The sequence below is a fragment of the Scylla paramamosain genome, unplaced genomic scaffold (assembly GCF_035594125.1).
Source record: "Scylla paramamosain isolate STU-SP2022 unplaced genomic scaffold, ASM3559412v1 Contig5, whole genome shotgun sequence".
Taxonomy (NCBI): Eukaryota; Metazoa; Arthropoda; class Malacostraca; order Decapoda; family Portunidae; genus Scylla; species Scylla paramamosain.
This window is the reverse complement of record NW_026973670.1, coordinates 1,585,001-1,608,948: the sequence shown is the minus strand read 5'-3', so window position 1 is coordinate 1,608,948 and position 23,948 is coordinate 1,585,001. Positions and strand designations below refer to the sequence as shown.

Below are 23,948 nucleotides of genomic sequence, written 5' to 3'. Positions count from 1 at the left end.
TTAGAGAGGTGGACAGAATAGGGATGAGAGAAAGAAGAAAGTGTTGTGCAGCGAGGCCGCGGAAGGAGGGGAGGCATGCAGTTAGCAAAATCAGAAGAGCAGTTAGCATGAAAATAGCGGTAGAAGACAGCTAGATATGCAACATTGCGGCGGTGAGAGAGAGGCTGAAGACAGTCAGTTAGAGGAGAGGAGTTGATGAGACGAAAGGCTTTTCATTCCACCCTGTCTAGAAGAGCAGTATGAGTGGAACCCCCCCAGACATGTGAAGCATACTCCATACATGGACGGATAAGGCCCTTGTACAGAGTTAGCAGCTGGGGGGTGAGAAAAACTGGCGGAGACGTCTCAGAACACCTAACTTCATAGAAGCTGTTTTAGCTAGAGATGAGATGTGAAGTTTCCAGTTCAGATTATAAGTAAAGGACAGACCGAGGATGTTCAGTGTAGAAGAGGGGGACAGTTGAGTGTCATTGAAGAAGAGGGGATAGTTGTCTGGAAGGTTGTGTCGAGTTGATAGATGGAGGAATTGAGTTTTTGAGGCATTGAACAATACCAAGTTTGCTCTGCACCAATCAGAAATTTTAGAAAGATCGGAAGTCAAGCGTTCTGTGGCTTCCCTGCGTGATATGTTGGACGTCTATGAAAAGACGTGGAAAAGTGCAGGGTGGTATCATCAGCGTAGGAGTGGATAGGACAAGTTTGGTTTAGAAGATCATTAATGAATAATAAGAGAGTGGGTGACAGGACAGAACCCTGAGAAACACCACTGTTAAAAGATTTAGGAGAAGAACAGTGACCGTCTACCACAGCAGCAATAGAACGGTCAGAAAGGAAACTTGAGATGAAGTTACAGAGAGAAGGATAGAAGCCGTAGGAGGGTAGTTTGAAAATGAAAGCTTTGTGCCAGACTCTATCAAAAGCTTTTGATATGTCCAAGGCAACAGCAAAAGTTTCACCAAAATCTCTAAAAGAGGATGACCAAGACTCAGTAAGGAAAGCCAGAAGATCACCAGTAGAGCGGCCTTGACGGAACCCATACTGGCGATCAGATAGAAGGTTGTGAAGTGATAGATGTTTAAGAATCTTCCTGTTGAGGATAGATTAAAAAACTTTAGATAGGCAGGAAATTAAAGCAATAGGACGGTAGTTTGAAGGATCAGAACGGTCACCCTTTTTAGGAACAGGTTGAATGTAGGCAAACTTCCAGCAAGAAGGAAAGGTAGATGTTGACAGACAGAGCTGAAAGAGTTTGACTAGGCAAGGTGCAAGCACGGAGGCACAGTTTCGGAGAACAATAGGAGGGACCCCATCAGGTCCATAAGCCTTCCGAGGGTTTAGGCCAGCGAGGGCATGGAAAACATCATTGCGAAGAATTTTAAGAGGTGGCATGAAGTAGTCAGAGGGTGGAGGAGAGGGAGGAACAAGCCCAGAATCGTCCAAGGTAGAGTTTTTAGCAAAGGTTTGAGCAAAGAGTTCAGCTTTAGAAATAGATGTGATAGCAGTGGTGCCATCTGGTTGAAATAGAGGAGGGAAAGAAGAAGAAGCAAAGTTATTGGAGATATTTTTGGCTAGATGCCAGAAGTCACGAGGGGAGTTAGATCTTGAAAGGTTTTGACATTTTCTGTTAATGAAGGAGTTTTTGGCTAGTTGGAGAACAGACTTGGCATGGTTCCGGGCAGAAATATAAAGTGCATGAGATTCTGATGATGGAAGGCTTAAGTACCTTTTGTGGGCCACCTCTCTATCATGTACAGCACAAGAACAAGCTGTGTTAAACCAAGGTTTAGAAGGTTTAGGACGAGAAAAAGAGTGAGGAATGTACGCCTCCATGCCAGACACTATCACCTCTGTTATGCGCTCAGCACACAAAGACGGGTCTCTGACACGGAAGCAGTAGTCATTCCAAGGAAAATCAGCAAAATACCGCCTCAGGTCCCCCCAACTAGCAGAGGCAAAACGCCAGAGGCACCTTCGCTTAGGGGGATCCTGAGGAGGGATTGGAGTGATAGGACAAGATAAAGATATGAGATTGAGATCGGAGGAGCCCAACGGAGAAGAAAGGGTGACAGCATAAGCAGAAGGATTAGAGGTCAGGAAAAGGTCAAGAATGTTGGGCGTATCTCCAAGACGGTCAGGAATACGAGTAGGGTGTTGCACCAATTGCTCTAGGTCATGGAGGATAGCAAAGTTGTAGGCTAGTTCACCAGGATGGTCAGTGAAGGGAGAGGAAAGCCAAAGCTGGTGGTGAACACTGAAGTCTCCAAGAATGGAGATCTCTGCAAAAGGGAAGAGGGTCAGAATGTGCTCCACTTTGGAAGTTAAGTAGTCAAAGAATTTCTTATAGTCAGAGGAGTTAGGTGAGAGGTATACAGCACAGATAAATTTAGTTTGAGAGTGACTCTGTAGTCGTGGCCAGATGGTGGAAAACTCGGAAGATTCAAGAGCGTGGGCACGAGAGCAGGTTAAGTCACTGCGCACGTAAACGCAGCATCCAGCTTTGGATCGAAAATGAGGATAGAGAAAGTAGGAGGGAACAGAAAAGGGGCTACTGTCAGTTGCCTCAGACACCTGAGTTTCAGTGAGGAAAAGAAGATGAGGTTTAGAAGAGGAGAGGTGGTGTTCTACAGATTGAAAATTAGATCTTAGACCGCGAATGTTGCAGAAGTTAATGAAGAAAAAGTTGAGGGGGGTGTCAAGACACTTAGGGTCGTCGATAGAAAGGCAGTCCGACCTGGGGACATTTATGGTCCCCTCCCCAGATGGGGACTCCGAGGCTGGTGTAGGAGTCGCCATGATGATTTTGAAATGTTAGAGTGAAGGGTGTGTGTGTTATTAGGTGCTTGTAGTTTTGTGTGGAGGAAGAGAGTTGTCTTTAGAGGGCAAGCTGTGACTGCCCCCTTGTGTTGTGAGACACAAAGGGAAACGTTCAGTGAGGTCACAGCTGGGTTTAATGATAAGTTCACAGCAGCCCCTCATCCAGTGCTGCGCACCTCACTGGGAGTAATTATCGCACTGTTCAGGGGGTGCTGTGAACTTAGGGTAGTCTGACCACAGTGAACACAACGTCACTACACAACGTTGTCTTCTGGTAAGAATCTTGAGCACTTCTAATCGGGGAAGAAAAAGCATATTTATTTCAAGATACCCAAGGACTCATAAGTGAAAGCAGATACAGAACCTCTTATTTCACAGTACGTGGGGCACTCACGGCAGGTCTTCAATAGCCATCTAAAGACGCAAAACTAATCATCTTTCTATATAATGAGTTTCTTAATTGTTTTCACCACGCTCCTTCCCTAATCCCTCCATTTCCCTGTTCGTTGCCTGTCAACTGCGCAAGCTTTTCTCCCACACGAATTTCCATGTTCCGCTGGCTCTGTGGTGATGAAAGAACAGCACCATTAAAACATCGGGTAACGTTAAGAGGGGACATGATGGGAGTCTTCAAGTGGTGCAAGGGACGCAACAAGGATGACTGTAGCCTGTTGGGGTTAGGTTAATACAGAACCCAAGATATAACTAGAAAACATAGTAAAATATAAAAGAAACCCACCAAAAAACTCCAAATAAGGTAGTCATAACAAGGATGTCTAAAAAAAAAATAAAAAAAAATAAATAAATAAAAAACAGGAGGCACAAAAATAAACATGAAAAGGTGAACAATTAATATAAAAGCCAAAATGCACCTGGAAAACATGGCGAAATATAATAGAAACCCATCTAAACCTCCCAAAATAGTGAATCATATTAAGTGTGACATTTATAAGCAAAAAAGAAAAAAAAATGGAAAGAAACATGAAAAATTACCAAAAATAACGCACGCATAAGGTGAAAATTAATACAGAACCCAAAATACACTAAGAAAACATAGTAAAATATAATAAAACTTACAAAAATCCCAGACATAAGAGAACCGTCCCTTGAATATCTTATTATAAACATAAGATCCCCAAAATAACCGTAAAACCCAAAGATAAACTACCAGAAGCACAAGAAATGTATCTGAAAACTAAAATATACGAAGAAAACTTACTAAAATGTGACACGAAAACTAAAAAACACACAAAATTTGAAAACCGTCCCTGGCTGGAGATGAAACTAAATTACCCGCCATTTCTGCCTCTATCTGTTGTTGTCGTAAAGGTTTTGCTTGGAATATTTAGGGTCATTTTTACAGGCCTACAGGAGAGGACTGGAGGACGAGGAGGGAAGGAGAGGAGAGAGAGAGGAGGAGGGAAGAAGAGGAGAGGAGAAGAGATGAAGGAGTAAACAAGATCACGGGAAAAGAAGGTGATGGTATTAGTCGTAGTAGTAGTAGTAGTAGTAGTGGTAGTAGTTGTGGTGGTGGTGATTGTGGTTGTTGTGGTAGTAGTAGTGCAGAAGTGAAGATGACCTAACCTTGCTGAAATAGTAGTAGTAGTAGTAGTAGTGGTGGTGGTGGTGGTGGTGGTGGTGGTGTTCGTAGTAAGGATTTGATACTTAAGTTACTCCTACAGTCTCTCTCTCTCTCTCTCTCTCTCTCTCTCTCTCTCTCTCTCTCTCTCTCTCTCTCTCTCTCTCTCTCTCTCTCTCTCTCTCAACTACTGTGGAGGAAAATTAGAATAACGGTATTTCTCTCTCTCTCTCTCTCTCTCTCTCTCTCTCTCTCTCTCTCTCTCTCTCTCTCTCTCTCTCTCTCTCTCTCTCTCCTCTCTCTCTCTCTCTCTCTCTCTCTCTCTCTCTCTCTCTCTCTCTCTCTCTCTCTCTCTCATAACTACTGTGGAGGAAAATTAGAATAACGGTATTTCTCTCTCTCTCTCTCTCTCTCTCTCTCTCTCTCTCTCTCTCTCTCTCTCTCTCTCTCTCTCTCTCTCTCTCTCTCTCTCTCTCTCATAACTACTGGTGGAGGAAAATTAGAATAACGGTATTTCTCTCTCTCTCTCTCTCTCCTCTCTCTCTCTCTCTCTCTCTCTCTCTCTCTCTCTCTCTCTCTCTCCTCTCTCTCTCTCTCTCTCTCTTGTGAAATTACAAGGAACTTTATTGATAATCTGAACATCTGCTAAGGACTGTAAACCTAACCTAACCTAACTTAACCTAACCTAACCTAACCTAACTTAACCTAACCTAACCTAACCTAACTTAACCTAACCTAACCTAACCTAACCTAACTTAACCTAACCTATCCTAACCTAACCTAACCTAACCTAACCTATCCTAACCTAACCTAACCTATCCTATCCTAACCTATCCTAACCTAACCTATCCTAACCTAACCTAACCTATCATGACCTAACCTAACCTAACCTAACTTATCCTAACCTAACCTAACCTATCCTATCCTAACCTAACCTAACCTAACCTAACCTAACCTAACCTCACGCAAGTTTATCACGTCACGTCACAGGTCAAAAAAAAATAAATAAATAAATAAATATACCATTATGCATTAATCATTCATTAACAATACTTTGATTATCTGGTTAGTCATATCAGTAAATAAAAATAGTAGTAGTAGTAGTAGTAGTAGTAGTAGTAGTAGTAGTAGTAGTAGTAGCTGCCTTTCCCTCTCAAAATAAACTCAATTTAGACTTTTTTCAACTGTTCCCTTAAATATCATGGAAGTTTTGTTAAGGCAGTGCTCGGAAGGTGTATGAATGTTGGCTCTTAAGGTTAGGTTAGGTTAGGTTAGGTTAGGTTGGTTGGGGTAGGTTGGGTTAGGTTAGGTTGGGTTAGGTTAAGTTAGGTTAGGTTAGTTTAGTTTAGTTTAGCTTAGGTTAGGTTAGGTTAAGTTAGGTTAGCTTGGGTTAGGTTAAGTTAGGTTAGGTTAGGTTAGTTTAGTTTATTTTAGGTTAGGTTAGGTTAGCTTAGGTTAGGTTAGGTTGGGTTACTGTCAAGGGAGGCAAGGTGGTGGACAGAACATGGGGACTGACAAAAATTGATCTTATCTTCATTTAAAGTTAGGTTAGGTTAAGTTTGGTTAGTTAAGTTAATTTAGGTTACAAAACACACTCTTCTTTCTTTTCTTCCTTCCTTCCCTAATTCATTCATGTTTTTCCTTCATTTCAGGTGAAGAAGAAGAAGAAGAAGAAGAGTTTTGAGTAGGAGAATCCAACATTCTTCTGTAACCACCACCACCACCACCACTACCACTACCACTACTACTACAACTACAACTACTGCTACACGATGGGGTCTGTTCTCTCTTCCTTCTTCCAGTCAGGCTCAGCACTCCTGACTGCTCACAACCAGCGCTGTGTGTCGGACAGTACCAAACGAACTATCCGAGCAGTTTTCGAGGCCCTGCAGACGAACCCCCGCATCACTGTGCAAGGAATTGAGAGTCTGTTAGTTGCCATTCCGAGAGTAAGTTGCCTGAGATTTTCCTTTGCAGTTTTTGTCTTGCTCGCGTCACGTACAGCCCTCCTATTTTTTGTGTCATGTAGGGCAGTGTTTTGTCTCGCGCCACATTAAATGCCAACCATATAATTTCAACCGTTCAGCTGTAATGTTCCGTTTTCTTAGATCAACCAGAATTTTGTTGATGAGATATGGGTTTGATATTTTTCCATTTTCTTGCTCTCTCACTTCACGTAGAGATCTCTTATATTTGTGGTATGTATGGTGGTGTTTTCTCTCCTGCCACACCAAATGTCAACCTTGTGCCCTCAGCTGTTCAACCAGAATACTCACTTTCCTTAAACTAAAACTGTACGTCAAAAGATTAACTTGCTCAAAAATGTTACTTGTTTTTCTTGCTCTTTTTTTTTTTGCACTGTCACTTCACATAGAACCCTCATACTTTGAAGGTAGATCGGGTGGTGTTTTATCTACCAGCACACCAAATGTCAACCACTCAACCATAACCATTCAACCTCAGCTTCCTTTATTCCAGTACTATACAGAAATATCCCCCCAAAAATAACATCTTCATCTAACTCCGCACTGTAATCTTTTCTCTCACTTTTTGACTCTCTCACTTAACCTTCAACTTTGTCACTAGCACACAAGGTAGGCTGGTCTTGTGACTACCACCACACCAAACACCAACCACACAACTACAACCTTTCAGCTACTAGATCTATTCTTGTAACTTTACTTAGGTGGGAATATGAATATTTGTATTCCTCTACTTTTCCTCTTTTCCTGACCCTCTTTGTTAGTGTACGGCTTTCTCTCTTATGCAATAGTTAGGCCAGTCTTTCATCTACTGTTGCACTAATTGTCAACCACACAGACTACCACAATCAACCAGAATTTCTATTTTTCAAACACTATCCTTTATGAGATTTGCCAGAATATTACCTTAAGGTCTTACTCATTTTCTCACTTTTGTGCATAGCCCACAACATTGTCATCCATACAGGAGGTAACCCAAGCCTTCAGCTGCCACCACACCAAAATTCAGCCACACAACCATAAGCAGTCAACCACAACCTTAAATTTTCCAACATCAACTAAATTTACACATCCCTGCTCAAAGAATGGCCACAGAATTATATCCACTGTATTCTTGCATGTTTTTTCATTCTCTCGCTTTACCAGCTGCATCCTCACTCTCACAAAACGTAGAGCAACCCTTCATTTACCGCCACACTGAAAATCAACCACGCAGACCACCAGAATTAACCAGAGTCTTAAGTTTACCATGAACAACCTTCCGGTAAAAATCAAAACTTTAAAAACATCACCTCACTTTCTCGCTCTTTTTCTCACTCTCTCCCTTTGTCATCTGCACTCCCAATTGGTCACAAGGTAGAGCAACCCTTTAGCTCCCACCACACCGAAAATTAACTGTATGGCGTGATCCTAACTGCCACAATTACTCCGCAGAATGAAAGCATCTTACACATCACCAATGAGGAAGGGTATAACCTACTACAGAAGGCGGTCGGGGTAAACAACATTGGATTAGCAAGGTGGTGTTTGTCGTCGCGATCTTTGGACGTGAATCGCGGTGTTTGCTCTCTTCCTCTCCACATTGCTTGCCTGAAAGGGTATGTTTAGCTATTCTGGGGGTGTTTGGATGTGTGTTGCAGTGTTTTTTTGTATGTTAAGTTTTTATACACACACACACACACACACACACACACACACACATGCACTTGAAAAAAATAAATAAAAACAAAAACTGAGATAAAGAAAATAATTAATGTTTATTCTTACCCCTCCCCCACACTGTGCACACACACACACACACACACACACACACACACACACACACACACACACACACACACACACACACACACACACACACACACACACACACACACACACACACACACACACACACACACACACACCTGCAGCTATGAGGAATGTGTGGAACTACTTCTGAAGGCGGGTGCAAGGACGGATGTGGAGGCACGCATGTGCTGGCCCGGCCCCCACAACCAAAACTGCGAACAAAGAGCCACCTGTAAGCTTGGTTTGTTTACCTTAACCTTTTTGTATTTTGCCGCCCTCGTGCTGCATCTGGAGATTTGTTATTTGTTTGGTAGTTAGGTTAGTTCTTTGCCTACCACTACACCACATGTCAGCTTTGTAACTTCAACCATTCAATCAAAATTTTGACTTTTAGAAGACCAACATAGTACTGGTTAGCTTGATCAATGCCCCCGAAAATTGTCACATATTTCTTGCTCACTTTTTCACTCTCTTGCCTCACCTGGAGATTTGTCATTTGTGCAGTAGTTAGGTTGGTTCTTTGTCTACCAGCACACCAAATATCAGCTTTGTAACTTCAACCATTCAACCAAAATCTTGACTTAATAAGAGGAACCATTAATTGTCTTCATTACAGAATGTTTACCTTAACCTTTTTGCAGTTTGCCACTCTCTTGCCTTACCTGGAGATTTGTTACTTGTGTGGTAGTTAGGTTGGTTCTTTGTCTACCAGCACACCAAATATCATCCTTGTAACTTTAACCATTCAACCAAAATCTTTACTTTTATAAGGTCAACTAACATTGTACTTTTTAGTCCCCCCCAAAAAAAACTCAGATAATTCTTGCTCACTTTCTCACTCTCTCACTTGCCCAACCACTTTCTCAGTTTCACGCCAGGTAGAGCAGCCTTTCATCTACCACCTCACCAAAATTTAACCACATGACCCCAACCAATCAACTAAAATTTCAGTTTTTCTCAACACTTGTGTCTGTCATGTCTCAACATCAGGATTACTTAGCAGTCAGTATTCACTCAGCTAATTATAACTTGTATTATAATTAATGGTGGAAGTCTCTCTCTCTCTCTCTCTCTCTCTCTCTCTCTCTCTCTCTCTCTCTCTCTCTCTCTCTCTCTCTCTCTCTCTCTCTCTCTCTCTCTCTCTCTCTCTCTCTCTCTCTCTCTCCTCTCTCTCTCTCTCTCTCTCTCTTCTCTCTCTCTCTCTCTCTCCTCTCTCTCTCTCTCTCTCTCTCTCTCTCTCGCTCCTCCTCCTCCTCCTCCTCCTCCTCCTCCTCCTCCTCCTCCTCCTCCTCCTCCTCCTCCTCCTCCTCCTCCTCCTCTTCCTCCTCCTCCTCCTCCTACTACTACTACTTTCCTCCTCCTTTTAACACCACCACCACCACCACCACCACCACCACCACCACCACCACCACCACCACCACCACCACCACCACCACCACCACCACTACTACTACTACTACTACTACTACTACTACTACTACTACTACTACTACTACTACTACTACTACTACTACTACTATTGCAGGTACGGACGTGACAGCTAACGACCGTTCGAGTGACAAGCTTCAGAACGCAATCTATTATGCCATAGATGGAGACCAGGTGTGTGTGTGTACATTTGTTTGTCTGTAACTGCACATACACCACACCAGCACTAATACCACTATGACTGTTTTATTACTGCTACTACTACTACTACTACTACTACTACTACTACTACTACTACTACAGGTGGACATTCTGGAACTACTGACCCAGCAGGCAGACGACCACTGGTTACCGTGGCAGCAGAGGAGGCCACTTCTTCATATTGCTTGTGAACGAGGGGCATGGAATTGTGTCAAGTACCTTGTGTTAGAGAGGTGAGTCCAACATGAAGTACCTTGTGTTAGAGAGGTGAGTCCAACATGAAGTACCTTGTGTTAGAGGGGTGAGTTCAACATTTTGTCAGTTTTCTGCTCTATCAGTCATCTGTGGGTTTTTATTTTTGCAGGGTAGTTGTGGTAGTGTTTTGTGTGTTTGGGTGTCAGTTTGTGTCAGTTTTCGCTTAGTGGTTTGTGAGTTGTGGGGAAAAATGTTTTGTTGTGTGAGATTGGGTACTTGTATTTTGCTTGCGGGTGACTTACGTTTTATCAATTTTCTGCTCTTCTGCTCATCTACTTACTTTCAGTTTTCGAGGGTAGTTGTAGTAATGGTTCATGTGTTTGGAGATCAGTGTGTGTTAATTTCCACTGGATAGTTTAGGAGTTATGAGCAAAAATGTGTCATCATGTGAGATTGCTTACTTGTGTTTTGCTTGTGGATAACTTATGTTTTGTCAATTTTCTGCTCTTCTGCTCATTTGGCAACTTTAATTTTTTGAGAGTAGTTGTGGTAGTGTTTCTTGTGTTTGGGTATAAGTTTGTGTCAGTTTCCATTGAGTGGTTTAGGAGTTGTGAGCAAAAATGTGTCGTCGTGTAAGATTGCTTACTTGTGTTTTGCTTGTGGGTGACTTATGTTTTGTCAATTTTCTGTTCTTCTGCTTATCTGCCAACTTTCATTTTTTGAGGGTAGTTGTGATAGTGTTTCTTGTGTTTGGGTATAAGTTTGTGTCCAGTTTCTGCTGGTTAGTTTAGGAGTTATGAGCAAAAATGTGTCATCATGTGAGATTGCTTACTTGTGTTTTGCTTGTGGGTAACTTATGTTTTGTCAATTTTCTGCCATCTGCCAACTTTCATTTTTTGAGGGTAGTTGTGGTAGTATTTCTTGTGTTTGGGCATAAATTTATGTCAGTTTCCATTGAGTGGTTTAGGAGTTGTGAGCAAAAATGTGTCGTTGTGTAAGATTGGTTACTTGTGTTTTGCTTGTGATTGACTGTTACATTTCATCAATTTTCTGGTTTTTCATTTATTCTCAGCTTTTAATTTTTTCCCAACTTTCTCTCAAGTTTTCACACTCTTTCACTCAACCGACCACGTTCTCACTCCCGCACAAGGTAGACCAACCCTTTAGCTGCCAGTCCACCAACATTCACCCATGTATTCCTAACCACTCAACCACAATCATCAATTTTCCAACATCACCCAAGATTTCATAACCTGACACCTAAAGAAAACATACATCACTTTCTCGCTCACTTTCTCACTCTCTCACTCAACCAACCACATTGTCACTCCCACACAAGATAGACCAACCCTTTATCTACCACCCCCACCAAAAATCAACCATGTAGTGCTAACCACTCAACCACAATTATCAATTTTCCAACATCACCCAAGATTTCATAACCTGACACCTAAAGAAAACATACATCACTTTCTCACACACTTTCTCACTGTCTCACTCAGCCGACCACATTGTCACTCCCACACAAGAAAGACCAACCCTTTATCTACCACCCCACCAAAAATCAACCGCATAGTGCTAACCACTCAACCGCAATTGCAGGTCAGATGAAATCAACCAGTGTTTTGACGAGTACTACCCAATACATCAGGCAGCCTTGCATCACACAAAGTTTCTGGAGCTTCTAATACAGTGTGGTGCCGACACAAGCGCAAGGACCTGTACACAGCAGATGACAGTGTTGCATGTAGTGTTTCTATTGGGGAAGAAAGGTGCAGAGGATACCCTTGAAATGGTAAAGGTTCTCATGGCTAATGGGCTCAAAGAACACCTCAACACCGCTGACAGTCTCGGAACTACACCACTACATGCGCTGATCGTCAGGTGAGGTTGTGTTAGTTTTTGGTATTTTTTTGGTGCTTGTGCTTGCCTGGTGTGGTGGAGGTGTGGAGGGAAGGTGGAGGGAAGGTTAAGGGATGGCTGTGCTGGAGGAGAAGTGTGGAGGTAATTTGTAGTGGGAGGTATGAAGGAAAGTAGGTAATGTGGGGGAGAAAATGTCAGGTCATGATCTTGGACTGTCTTTAAAGAAACACTATTTTGACCATGAATTAAGTAAGGTGGAATATCCTGACTTGGAGCAATGATGGAGGAAAGATTAAGGGAGGTCTGTACTGCAGGAGAAGTGTGGAGGTAACTTGTAGAGGGAGATATGGAGGAAAACGTAACCCTTTCTCTCCCTCAGATATGCACTGGAGGAGGCGCGTTATGGATACGACCAAGAACCTCCACCGTGGAATAAGTGGGATATGCTCTTAATAGTTCGCTATTTACTACAAAATGGCGCCTCTCCTTCCATCAACCAGCATGGCAATAGTGCACTAGCCTGTGTACTACGCCAGGTGAGTAGTCATAGTAGTAGTAGTAATAGTAGTGGTGGTGGTGGTTTTGGCCGATAGAATTTTCTCTCTCGTTTTCTCACTCTCTCAGTTAACTTAGAGCTTTCTCACTTTCTCACAGGGAAGAGCAGCCATTCAACTACTGCCTCACCAAAATTCAACTTCACAAGCTACCACAGTCACCCACATTCCTGACATTTGTAACAGCAACCAAAGTTTGTGACACTCCATGCAATAAATAAATGGTCCTGTATTTTGTCACATTTTCTCACTCTGTCATTCAACTTAGAGCTTTCTCACTTTCTCACAAAGAAGAGCAGCTATTCAACTACCACCACACTAAAATTCAGTCTCAGAAATTACCACAGTCAACCACAATCTTGACTTTTCTACCACTTACCAAAATCTTAAATGTGGAAGAATGCCACATCAAAAAAAAAAACTCAATTTTCTCTCATTTTTCTCACTCACTCAACCTGCAACAATCTCACTCACACACAGGCTACCACAATTCTTCAACCACCATACACCAAAAATCAGCCATGCAAACTACCACAATCAACAAAAATCTCCAATTTGCTTCACACATCTTTGCACTCCATTTCACAGTACTGATTTGATTACTCTCAGCAGGGGTGTGAGACAAAACAGCCAATATCTTATGAGCTAGAAGGCAAAGAGACAAACAGAAACCATATAGAGAGATAGCTAAATGTCTCCTTTATCTCTCCTAAAAGCCTCATGTTTCTGCTTATAGTGGGTGAGTCAAAAATTGTGAAAACATAATGTCTCAACCAAACAGACAAAACCTTTGTGAGATTAGAAAGAGACAGTAACATTTCCTTCAATATCTCACAAAGTAAAAGATGCAGAGACAAGCCAAAGACATGTAGAGATAGCCACACCCTTCCTCTACCTTGCCTGTAAACCTCACATTCACAAACCAACAGGGTGAATCAGAAAACACATAAACATAACCCCTGTCTTACACACACACACACACACACACAAGAAAAAACACAAGATTAGAAAGAGACAGTAACATTTCCTTCAATATCTCACAAACCAAAAGATGCAGAGACAAACTGAAAGCATAAAGAGATAGCCACACCATTCCTCTACCTCCCATGTAAACCTCACTGCCGCACATCAACAGGGTGAATCAGAAAACACAGAAATGTAACCCCTGTCTTACACACACACAAGATTAGAAAGAGACAGTAGCATTTCCTTCAATATCTGACAAAGTAAAAGATGCAGAGACAAACCGAAGACATGGAGAGATAGCCACACCCTTCCTCTACCTCCCCTGTAAACCTCACAGCCACACGTCAACAGGGTGAATCAGAAAATGCAAAAATGTGACCCCCTCTCTTTCACAGGTGCGTGACTGGGAGTTTCGTTACGAGCTGTTAGATATGCTTCTACATTATGGAGGGAACCCGAACTTGGTGGGAAGAGACGGGTCTGTCCCCTTGATGGTCTGTTTGGTCCCCTTGATAAATAAAGACCCACTGCATCACTTCACCCACACCATGAAGGTGTGTGTGTGTGTGTGTGTGTGTGTGTGTGTGTGTGTGTGTGTGTGTGTGTGTGTCTCTCTCTCTCTCTCTCTCTCTCTCTCTCTCTCTCTCTCTCTCTCTCTCTCTCTCTCTCTCTCTCTCTCTCTCTCTCTCTCTCTCTCTCTCTCTCTCTCTCTCTCTCTCTCTCTCTCTCTCTCTCCTTGTGTGTGTGTGTGTGTGTGTGTGAAAACAGAGAATACTTACATTAGAGAGGTGGACAGATTGGGGGTGTGTGTGTGAGAGAGAGAGAGAGAGAGAGAGAGAGAGAGAGAGAGAGAGAGAGAGAGAGAGGGGGGGGCCTGAAAACTGTTTGTTAGATTAGGTTAAGTTTAATTAAGATTAGGTTAAGTTATTTCAGGCTAGGTTAGGTTAGGTTAAGTTAGATGAAGTGTGCTTGGCTAGGTTAGGTCAGGTTGGGTCAGGTCAGGTTGAGTGCCTGGGTGCTTTGTGCCACAGGTGTTCTACTTGAACTGTGTGCGTCTGCTGTGTCGTCACGGAGCAAACCCAAACTGCTCTTCTCGCTCCAACCTCACGCCGCTCCATGTCCTCATGTTTACTGCCTCCGAGAATACGGCTCTGTCCCGCGAGGTTGAGAAGGCCGCTGCATTTGCATTCATACGGCAGCTTTTGGTGATCCTGCTGCAACACGGCCTGGACCCAAATGTGCGGTACGAACCTGCCTGTGTGTGTGTGTGTGTGTGTGTGTGTGTGTGTGTGTGTGTGTGTGTGTGTGTGTGTGTGTGTGTGTGTGACTTTTTTTCACTTATTTATTTTGTTAGATGTTGAATAGTTAAGCTTCATTACTAAGATTGCATGAGGTTGTTCTCAGTGCAGAGGAAGCCCATGTGTGTGTGGGGGATCTGCCTGCATGTGCATCACCTTGTGTGTGTGTGTGTGTGTGTTGTATGTGTGTTTGTGTGTGTGTTTCATTTGAAGGGGATACAGAGATGCTGTTTTGAGCCTTGTATCACAGCACACGGGGGCCACACAGCAACACAGCACCTGCCACACATACACAGAGGCCCCACAGCTCAGTACACAAAGTTTCATGGATGTGTCTTGCCTGTTTGTGTTGTTATAAACATTTATGTCAAGTTGTGTGTTTGTCAGAACCTAACCATGCATGTTGAAAAGATGCTGTTTTCACCTTAATATCGCAGCACACAGAAGTCACACAGCAACACAGCACACACCACACATACACAGAGCCGCCACAGTACTGTATGCAAAGTTTCATGTACGTATCTTGCCTGTGTGCGTCTTTATAAGCATTTAACTACCAACAAGTGCACGGGGAACCAAGCAAATCCACACAAGAAAACAGCTAACTTTACCTCGTATTTCAGCTTTTCACAGCGAACGCAGCACATTCTTCTGTCTATAATGGACATGGTGCAAAATGCAAGGTCACCCCATGACCTGGACTACGTGTGTGACCTGACCTTGACCCTCCTGCAGCACGGGGCAGACCCAAATGTAAACATTTCCACGACAGAGCCAATGATCTGTCACTCGCAGTCCTCGGTGTTCCTGAAAAAGTGCTCCAATCAGGTGAGTCTCCCCAAAAAATTGCTGGTTTTCTTTGATTGTTTATTTGTTGATTGATTGATTGATTAATTGATTGATTGATTGATTCATTCATTCATTCATTCATATATTATTATTATTTTTTTATGTAGGAGTGACACTGGCCAAGGGCAACAAAAATCCAATAAAAAAATATGTCCACTGAAATGGCAGTCCCATAAAAGGGTCAAAGCAGTGGTCAAAAATTGATGAATAAGTGTCTTGAAACCTCCCTCTTGAAGGAATTCAAGTCATAGGAAGGTGGAAATACAGAAGCAGGCAAGGAGTTCCAGAGTTTACCAGAGAAAGGGATGAATGATTGAGAGTACTGGTTAACTCTTGTGTTAAAGAGGTGGACAGAATAGGGGTGAGAGAAAGAAGAAAGTCTTGTGCAGCGAGGCTGCGGAAGGAGGGGAGGCATGCAGTTAGCAAGATCAGAAGAGCAGATTGCATGAAAATAGCGGTAGAAGACAGCTAGATATGCAACATTGCGGCGGTGAGAGAGAGGCTGAAGACACTCAGTTAGAGGAGAGGAGTTGATGAGACGAAAAGCTTTTGATTCCACCCTGTCTAGAAGAGCAGTATGAGTGGAACCCCCCCAGACATGTGAAGCATACTCCATACATGGACGGATAAGGCCCTTGTACAAAGTGGGGGGGTGAGAAAAACTGGCGGAGACATCTCAGAATGCCTAACTTCATAGAAGCTGTTTTAGCTAGAGATGAGATGTGAAGCTTCCAGTTCAGATTATAAGTAAAGGACAGACCGAGGATGTTCAGTGTAGAAGAGGGGGACAATTGAGTGTCACTGAAGAAGAGGGGATAGTTGTCTGGAAGGTTGTGTCCAGTTGATAGATGGAGGAAATTGAGTTTTTGAGGCATTGAACAATACCAAGCTTGCTCTGCCCCAATCACAAATTTTAGAAAGATCAGAAGTCAGGCGTTCTGTGGCTTCCCTGCGTGCTATGTTTACCTCCTGAAGGGTTGGACGTCTATGAAAAGACGTGGAAAAGTGCAGGGTGGTATCATCAGCATAGGAGTGGATAGGACAAGAAATCTGGTTTAGAAGATCATTAATGAATAATAAGAAGAGAGTGGGTGACAGGACAGAACCCTGAGGAACACCACTGTTAATAGATTTAGGAGAAGAACAGTGACCATCTACCACAGCAGCAATAGAACGGTCAGAAAGGAAACTTGAGATGAAGTTACAGAGAGAAGGATAGAAGCCGTAGGAGGGTAGTTTGGAAATCAAAGCTTTGTGCCAGACTCTATCAAAAGCTTTTGATATGTCCAAGGCAACAGCAAAAGTTTCACCAAAATCTCTAAAAGAGGATGACCAAGACTCAGTAAGGAAAGCCAGAAGATCACCAGTAGAGCAGCCTTGACGGAACCCATACTGGCGATCAGATAGGAGGTTGTGAAGTGATAGATGTTTAAGAATCTTCCTGTTGAGGATAGATTAAAAAACTTTAGATAGGCAGGAAATTAAAGCAATAGGACGGTAGTTTGAGGGATTAGAATGGTCACCCTTTTTAGGAACAGGTTGAATGTAGGCAAACTTCCAGCAAGAAGGAAAGGTAGATGTTGACAGACAGAGCTGAAAGAGTTTGACTAGGCAAGGTGCAAGCACGGAGGCACAGTTTCGGAGAACAATAGGAGGGACCCCATCAGGTCCATAAACCTTCCGAGGGTTTAGGCCAGCGAGGGCATGGAAAACATCATTGCGAAGAATTTTAATAGGTAGCATGAAGTAGTCAGAGGGTGGAGGAGAGGGAGGAACAAGCCCAGAATCGTCCAAGGTAGAGTTTTTAGCAAAGGTTTGAGCGAAGAGTTCAGCTTTAGAAATAGATGTTGGAGAACAGACTTGGCATGGTTCCAGGCAGAAATATAATTGTCTTGTCTTGTTATACTACTACTACTACTACTACTACTACTACTACTACTACTACTACTACTACTACTACTACTACTACTACTACCACTAGCAGTACAACAACAGCAGTAATAGACTTTACAATCTAACGTATCCAAACTTAACCTAACCCCAAACTCCTCATCCTCTCTTTTTCCTCCTCCTCATCTCAGCTAACCTAACCTAACTTAACCTAACCTAACTTAACCTAACCTAACTTAACCTAAACTAACCTGACTTAACCTAACCTAACCTAACTTAAGCTAAACTAATCTAACCTAACTTAACCTAACTTAACTTAAACTAACCTAACCTAACTTAACCTAACCTAACTTAACATAACCTAACCTAACTTAACCTAACCTAATTTCCTAACCTAACTTAACCTAACCTAACCTAACCTAACCTAATTTAACCTAACCTAACCTAACCTAACTTAACCTAACCTAACCTAACTTAACCTAACCTAACCTAACCTAACTTAACCTAACTTAACCTAACCTAACCTAACCTAACCTAACTTAACCTAACCTAACTTAACCTAACCTAACTTAACCTAACCTAACCTAACTTAACCTAACTTAACCTAACCTAACTTAACCTAACATAACCTAACATAACCTAACTTAACCTAACCTAACCTAACCTAACCTAACCTAACCTAACTTAACCTAACCCAACCTAACCTAATCTAACTTAACCTAACCTAACCTAACCTAACTTAACCTAATCTTCCACAGATACTATATTACTACGTTCAGCTTCTAATTAGGAAGGATGAACTACTTAACGACCCTGAGCAGCGGTTTGCCAAGCTGTTGAACCTGTACTACCAATCCATGAACCACTCAGAGTTGAACCAGTGCTTAAAGATTCTCTATACGCAAACTTCTCTGGTTCCCATGAGGCAACAGCTGGCACAGGTCTTAAGGTGAGGAACACCAGGAGGAGGAAGAGGAGGAGGAGGAGGTGAAGGAGGTGGAGGAGCTAGCTATCTGAGAAAAGGAGGAAGGAATGGAAAAAGAAGAGGAGGAGGTGGAGGAGCTAGCTATCTGAGAAAAGGAGGAAGGAATGGAAGAAGAGGAGGAGGAGGTGGAGGAGCTAGCTATCTGAGAAAAGGAGGAAGGAATGGAAGAAGAGGAGGAGGGTGAAGAGGAGGAGGAGGAGAAGGCTGGATATCTGAGAAGAGGAGGAAGTAAAGGAAGAACAGGAGGAGGAGGAGGAGGAGGAGGAATGCTGGGTATTTGAGAAGAGAGAGAGAGAGAGAGAGAGAGAAAGAGAGAGAGAGAGAGAGAGAGAGAGAGAGAGAGAGAGAGAATAATTAAAATCAAAACATTAGAAGTAGCAATAGTCGCACCACTACTACTGTTACTACTACTACTACTACTACTACTACTACTACTACTACTACTACTACTACTACTACTACTACTACTACTACTACTACTACTACTACTACTACTACTACTACTACTACTACTACTACTACTACTACTAGCTAATCACAGTTTTTACCATTACAGGGAACTCTACACTCAACCAAGAACACTCAAGCAAATTTGCAGGGTTTCAATATACAATGCATTAAACCGCCAGACTCAACAAAAGGTGAACAAACTTCCTCTTCCTTTTATGTTAAGAGAATACCTCTTGAGCTTCGAGCCGTGAACGTCCCCTCACGTTTCCGTCTCTCCCGTCTCGCCCACCTGACCTGCGGATGTGTGAGTCACCACGGCGTTAGAGGAAGGCTTGGGCTATCTCTTCGTGTCCTCGGTTTGTCTCTCTGTCTCTTGGTTTGTGAGGTATTAGGAAAATTGTCTCTTTTGTCTCTCTCATTTTTTTTTTTTTTTTTTTTTTTTTTTTTTTTTTGCTGTGATGTTTTTTCAGCAATTTTTGGTTCGCCCTGTTGACGTAGAGAGATGTGGCTTACTGAGGAGATAGAGGGAGCTTTGGGCTATCTCTCTGTGTCTTTGCATTGTCTCTCTATCTATCGGTTTGTGAGATATTAGAGAAAACGTCTCTTTCCATCTGTCGTGTCACTTGCGTTGTTATGTGGTGCAATATGCTGTTACCTTTTCTCAGTTTTTGGCTCACCCTGTAGACCTGGAGAGACGTGGCTTATAGGAGAGATAGAGGAAAGATTGCACTATCTCGTAATGTTTTCAGTTTGTCTCTCCTTCTTTTATTTTGTGAGATATTGAGGAAAATGTATGTTGCCTCCTCCAAGCTGTTTCTAGTCCTGACTCTTGTAAGTTATGGAAGTTGTAACATTATTTGAGTTTTTGAGTGAGTGTGTAGGTTTGGAGGAGTCCTGCAAGTGTGGAGAGAAGGAGGAAAGGTGTATCTATCTCTCCATACCTCCCATTATCTCTCCTTTCCTCCGTTTAGCGAGATATGGAGCAAAATATTTCCTCCTCCTTTCCATCACCTTATCTGTCTTTGAGTGTAAGGCATGTAAAAAAGTTGTAACATTTTTTGTGTTTATGAGCAGATGTGTAAGTGTGGAGAGATACACCGGGTGTGGAGAGGTGGAGGAAAGATTTACCTATCTCTCCACACCTGCCATTATCTCCTCCTCCCTCTGGTGTGAGAGATATAGAGGAAAATTTCAAATGTAATAGATTGCATGCCAAGTCTCTTCATTTATAGGTGGAGAGAAACAGTGAATGTGGAGAGATGGAGTGAAGTTTTCCCTCCATCCTTCCTCTCCCTTCTCTCTGTTCCCCCTAATTATTTTTATTATTATTATTTTCATTGTTGTTATTGTTGTTGTTGTTCATAATAGTAAAAAAATAATATCAGTAGTTTTAGTGGCAAATATTAAGTGAGAGAGAGAGAGAGAGAGAGAGAGAGAGAGTGTGTGTGTTTGAATAAAGGGGATATATTAAAATTTGTGTTTGTTTATCAGTCACTCAGTCAGTCAGTCAGCCAGCCAGTCAGTCACTCAGCCAGTCAGTCACTCAGCCAGTCAGTCAGTCAGTCAGTCAGTCAGTCAGCTGGCCAGTCAGTCACTCAGCCAGTCAGTCAGTCAGTCAGCTGGCCGGTCAGTCACTCAGCCAGTCAGTCAGTCAGTCAGTCAGCTGGCCAGTCAGTCACTCAGTCAGTCAGTCAGTCAGTCAGTCAGCTGGCCAGTCAGTCACTCAGTCAGTCAGTCAGCTGGCCGGTCAGTCACTCAGCCAGTCAGTCAGTCAGTCAGTCAGCTGGCCAGTCAGTCACTCAGTCAGTCAGCTGGCCAGTCAGTCACTCAGTCAGTCAGCTGGCCAGTCAGTCACTCAGTCAGTCAGCTGGCCAGTCAGTCACTCAGTCAGTCAGCTGGCCAGTCAGTCACTCAGTCAGTCAGCTGGCCAGTCAGTCACTCAGTCAGTCAGTCAGTCAGTCAGTCAGCTGGCCAGTCAGTCACTCAGTCAGTCAGCTGGCCAGTCAGTCACTCAGTCAGTCAGCTGGCCAGTCAGTCAGTCAGTCAGTCAGTCAGCTGGCCAGTCAGTCACTCAGTCAGTCAGCTGGCCAGTCAGTCACTCAGTCAGTCAGTCAGTCAGTCAGCTGGCCAGTCAGTCACTCAGTCAGTCAGTCAGTCAGTCAGCTGGCCAGTCAGTCACTCAGTCAGTCAGTCAGTCAGCTGGCCAGTCAGTCACTCAGTCAGTCAGCTGGCCAGTCAGTCACTCAGTCAGTCAGTCAGTCAGCTGGCTAGTCAGTCACTCAGTCAGTCAGCTGGCCAGTCAGTCACTCAGCCAGTCAGTCAGTCAGTCAGTCAGCTGGCCAGTCAGTCACTCAGCCAGTCAGTCAGTTAGCCAGTTAGTCACTCAGCCAGTCAGCCAGTCAGTCAGTCAGTCAGCCAGTCAGTCAGTTAGTCAGCCAGTCAGTCAGTTAGCCAGTCAGTCAGCCAGTCAGTCAGTCAGTCAGCCAGTCAGTCAGTCAGTCAGTTAGCCAGTCAGTCAGTCAGTCAGTTAGCCAGTCAGTCACTCAGCCAGTCAGCCAGTCAGTCAGTTAGCCAGTCAGTCACTCAGCCAGTCAGTCAGTCAGTCAGTTAGCCAGTTAGTCACTCAGCCAGTCGGCCAGTCAGTCAGTCAGTCAGCCAGTCAGTCAGTTAGTCAGCCAGTCAGTCAGTCAGCCAGTCAGTCAGTTAGTCAGCCAGTCAGTCACTCAGCCAGTCAGTCAGTTAGCCAGTCAGCCAGTCAGTCAGTTAGCCAGCCAGTCACTCAGCCAGTCAGTCAGTCAGTCAGTCAGCCAGTCAGTCAGTTAGTCAGCCAGTCACTCAGCCAGGCAGTCAGTCAGTCAGTCAGTCACTCAGCCAGTCACTCAGCCAGTCAGTCAGTCAGCCAGTCAGTCAGTCACTCAGCCAGTCAGTCAGTCAGCCAGTCAGTCAGCCAGTCAGCCAGTCAGCCAGTCACTCAGCCAGTCAGTCAGTCAGCCAGTCAGTCAGTCACTCAGCCAGTCAGTCAGTCAGCCAGTCAGTCAGCCAGTCAGTCAGTCACTCAGCCAGCCAGTCAGTCAGTCAGCCAGCCACCCAGTCAGTCAGTCAGTCGGCCAGCCAGCCAATCAGTCATTCAATCAGTCAGTCTGTCTGTCAGTCAGCCAGTCAGTCAGTCAGTCAGTCACTCAGCCAGCCAGTCAGTCAGTCAGCCAGCCACCCAGTCAGTCAGTCGGCCAGCCAGCCAATCAGTCATTCAATCAGTCAGTCTGTCTGTCAGTCAACCAGTCAGTCAGTCAGTCACTCAGCCAGCCAGTCAGTCAGTCAGCCAGCCAGCCAATCAGTCAGTCAGTCAGTCGGCCAGCCAGCCAATCAGTCATTTAGTCAGTCAGTCTGTCTGTCAGTCAGCCAGTAAGTGAAAAGGAGGAAGAGAGAAAATTAAGGAGGGGGAGGAAGAAAATGAACAAGAGGAGGAAGAAAAAAATATAAAAACCAACCATTTTTTTTTCTTTTTTGCATAATTATTCCATTACCAGTTTGCTTGACTATCAACTATTTCAAATAACTATTTTGATTCCCCCCAATAAAAAAATAACAGAAACACTTAAAAGTATAATCAGTGATAGGAAAAAGACTTCATATTTTTTTGTCATTACTATTCAATTACTATTTTGTCTTTATTAAACCCTGATGAATAGAAATAAATAGTTTTTTAATTGACTATTATGAATCTCTACATTATAGAAAGAACATAAAATAGACACAACATTAACAAACAAAAAAATTATCATATTTTTTTTACATTACTATTTGATCACCACTATAACTGACTATTGACTATTTATAATCTGATTATCCTCGGCCACAGGAGGAGGAAGAGGAAGTCAAGATGGCCACGCAGACAGAAGCAGATACAGACGAAACTTGGTGAGTTATTTCTTCACTTTTCACCACTTTACACCGCTACTTCAGTACTTATAAGAATGGGGAGTATAAGTAACATCTTTCTTGCCTTTTCTGATCTCGTGGGAGGGAAAAAGTAAGTGTAATAAGAGAGATATGAGGAAAAATATGAGGTGGTCTCTAATCAGTTGATCCTGTGACAAGAGAAAAGAAGAAGAGTTTTCATGTTTTTTTTGTCTTTCCTCCTGTTTTCCTCCACTCTACCTTTCCTCCAATTGCTCTCGGACATGGAGGAATGTTTCTCTCACCTCTCCAGCCCCAAGGAATATTAAAGTACACGAGAGTTAAGGCGAAATTAGCTAAAATATGGAGGGAGTTTAACTTTTTTGGTCTGCAAGGTGGAGTGACCTGACCTGACCTGATAAGAGTTTGGAAGAATTGTAGGTAGTTTCGTGTGTGTGTGTGTGTGTGTGTGTGTGTGTGTGTGTGTGTGTGTGTGTGTGTGTGTGTGTGTTTTATTTTCTCTTCGTCCTCCTCGTACGCCTCTTCCTCCCTGTGTGTGTGTGTGTGTGTGTGTGTGTGTTTTATTTTCTCTTCGTCCTCCTCGTACGCCTCTTCCTCTCTCTGTGTGTGTGTGTGTGTGTGTGTGTGTGTGTGTGTTTTATTTTCTCTTCGTCCTCCTCGTACGCCTCTTCCTCTGTGTGTGTGTGTGTGTGTGTGTGTTTTGACTCTCTCCCCACTCCCTCTCTCTCTCTCTCTCTCTCTCTCTTCTCTCCAGGGTGTTGGCACTAGAAGCCGCCCTCCCAGACTGTATAGATGAGGAAGATGTCATCAACATTACAAGAGGCCGTATTCTGCCAGAGGAACACAGAGCTCAGGTCAGTATTTTGCTCCGTATCTCATCAGCCAGCGGGAGGAGAGAGAAAAGGAAGAGATGGAGAGATAGCTGGGACTTTCCTCCATCTCTCCCATAAGTCTCGTCTCTCTGACTCAACAGGGTGGTTCAGAAATTGTGAAAATATTGCAGAATGTCACAGTGTCAAGGAAGAGAGACATTTTCCTCCCTATCTCATCAGCCAGCGGGAGAAGAGAGAAAAGGAAGAGATGGAGAGATAGCTGGGACTTTCCTCCATCTCTCCCATAAGTCTCGTCTCTCTGACTCAACAGGGTGGTTCAGAAATTGTGAAAATATTGCAGAATGTCACAGTG

General features: G+C 43.4%; 2 protein-coding genes across 3 annotated transcripts in view; both read left to right on the top strand.

The window, feature by feature from the left end:
- The first annotated feature begins 10,039 nt into the window (after positions 1 to 10,039).
- Positions 10,040 to 19,242, top strand: LOC135096616 (ankyrin-1-like). Its single transcript, XM_063998245.1, has 8 exons — positions 10,040 to 10,062; positions 11,593 to 11,874; positions 12,233 to 12,389; positions 13,769 to 13,927; positions 14,405 to 14,616; positions 15,295 to 15,499; positions 18,169 to 18,359; positions 18,952 to 19,242. Exons 1-8 carry the CDS (start codon positions 10,040 to 10,042, stop codon positions 19,094 to 19,096), a joined length of 1,374 nt encoding a protein of 457 aa, XP_063854315.1. The 3' UTR covers positions 19,097 to 19,242.
- A 3,456-nt stretch (positions 19,243 to 22,698) lies between these two features.
- The window catches only part of LOC135096675 (TBC1 domain family member 23-like), an 11,316-nt gene continuing 10,066 nt past the window's right edge, over positions 22,699 to 23,948 (top strand). The window contains exons 1-2 of one of the 2 annotated variants that reach the window (XM_063998379.1): positions 22,699 to 22,763; positions 23,518 to 23,617. In XM_063998379.1, the coding sequence (XP_063854449.1) occupies positions 22,726 to 22,763; positions 23,518 to 23,617 (138 nt within the window). In that variant the 5' untranslated portion in view covers positions 22,699 to 22,725. The remainder of the gene's footprint in view (positions 22,764 to 23,517; positions 23,618 to 23,948) is intronic. The other variant, XM_063998380.1, reaches the window with a different exon arrangement.

What these genes read in the sequence shown, in the direction of transcription:
- LOC135096616 (XM_063998245.1), top strand. Translation starts at nt 10,040, where the DNA reads ATGAAGTACCTTGTGTTAGAGAG. An exon ending in TAGCCTGTGTACTACGCCAG is followed by an intron (nt 12,390 to 13,768) that starts GTGAGTAGTCAT and finishes TCTCTTTCACAG; the next exon opens with GTGCGTGACTGGGAGTTTCG. An exon ending in TGAAAAAGTGCTCCAATCAG is followed by an intron (nt 15,500 to 18,168) that starts GTGAGTCTCCCC and finishes AATCTTCCACAG; the next exon opens with ATACTATATTACTACGTTCA.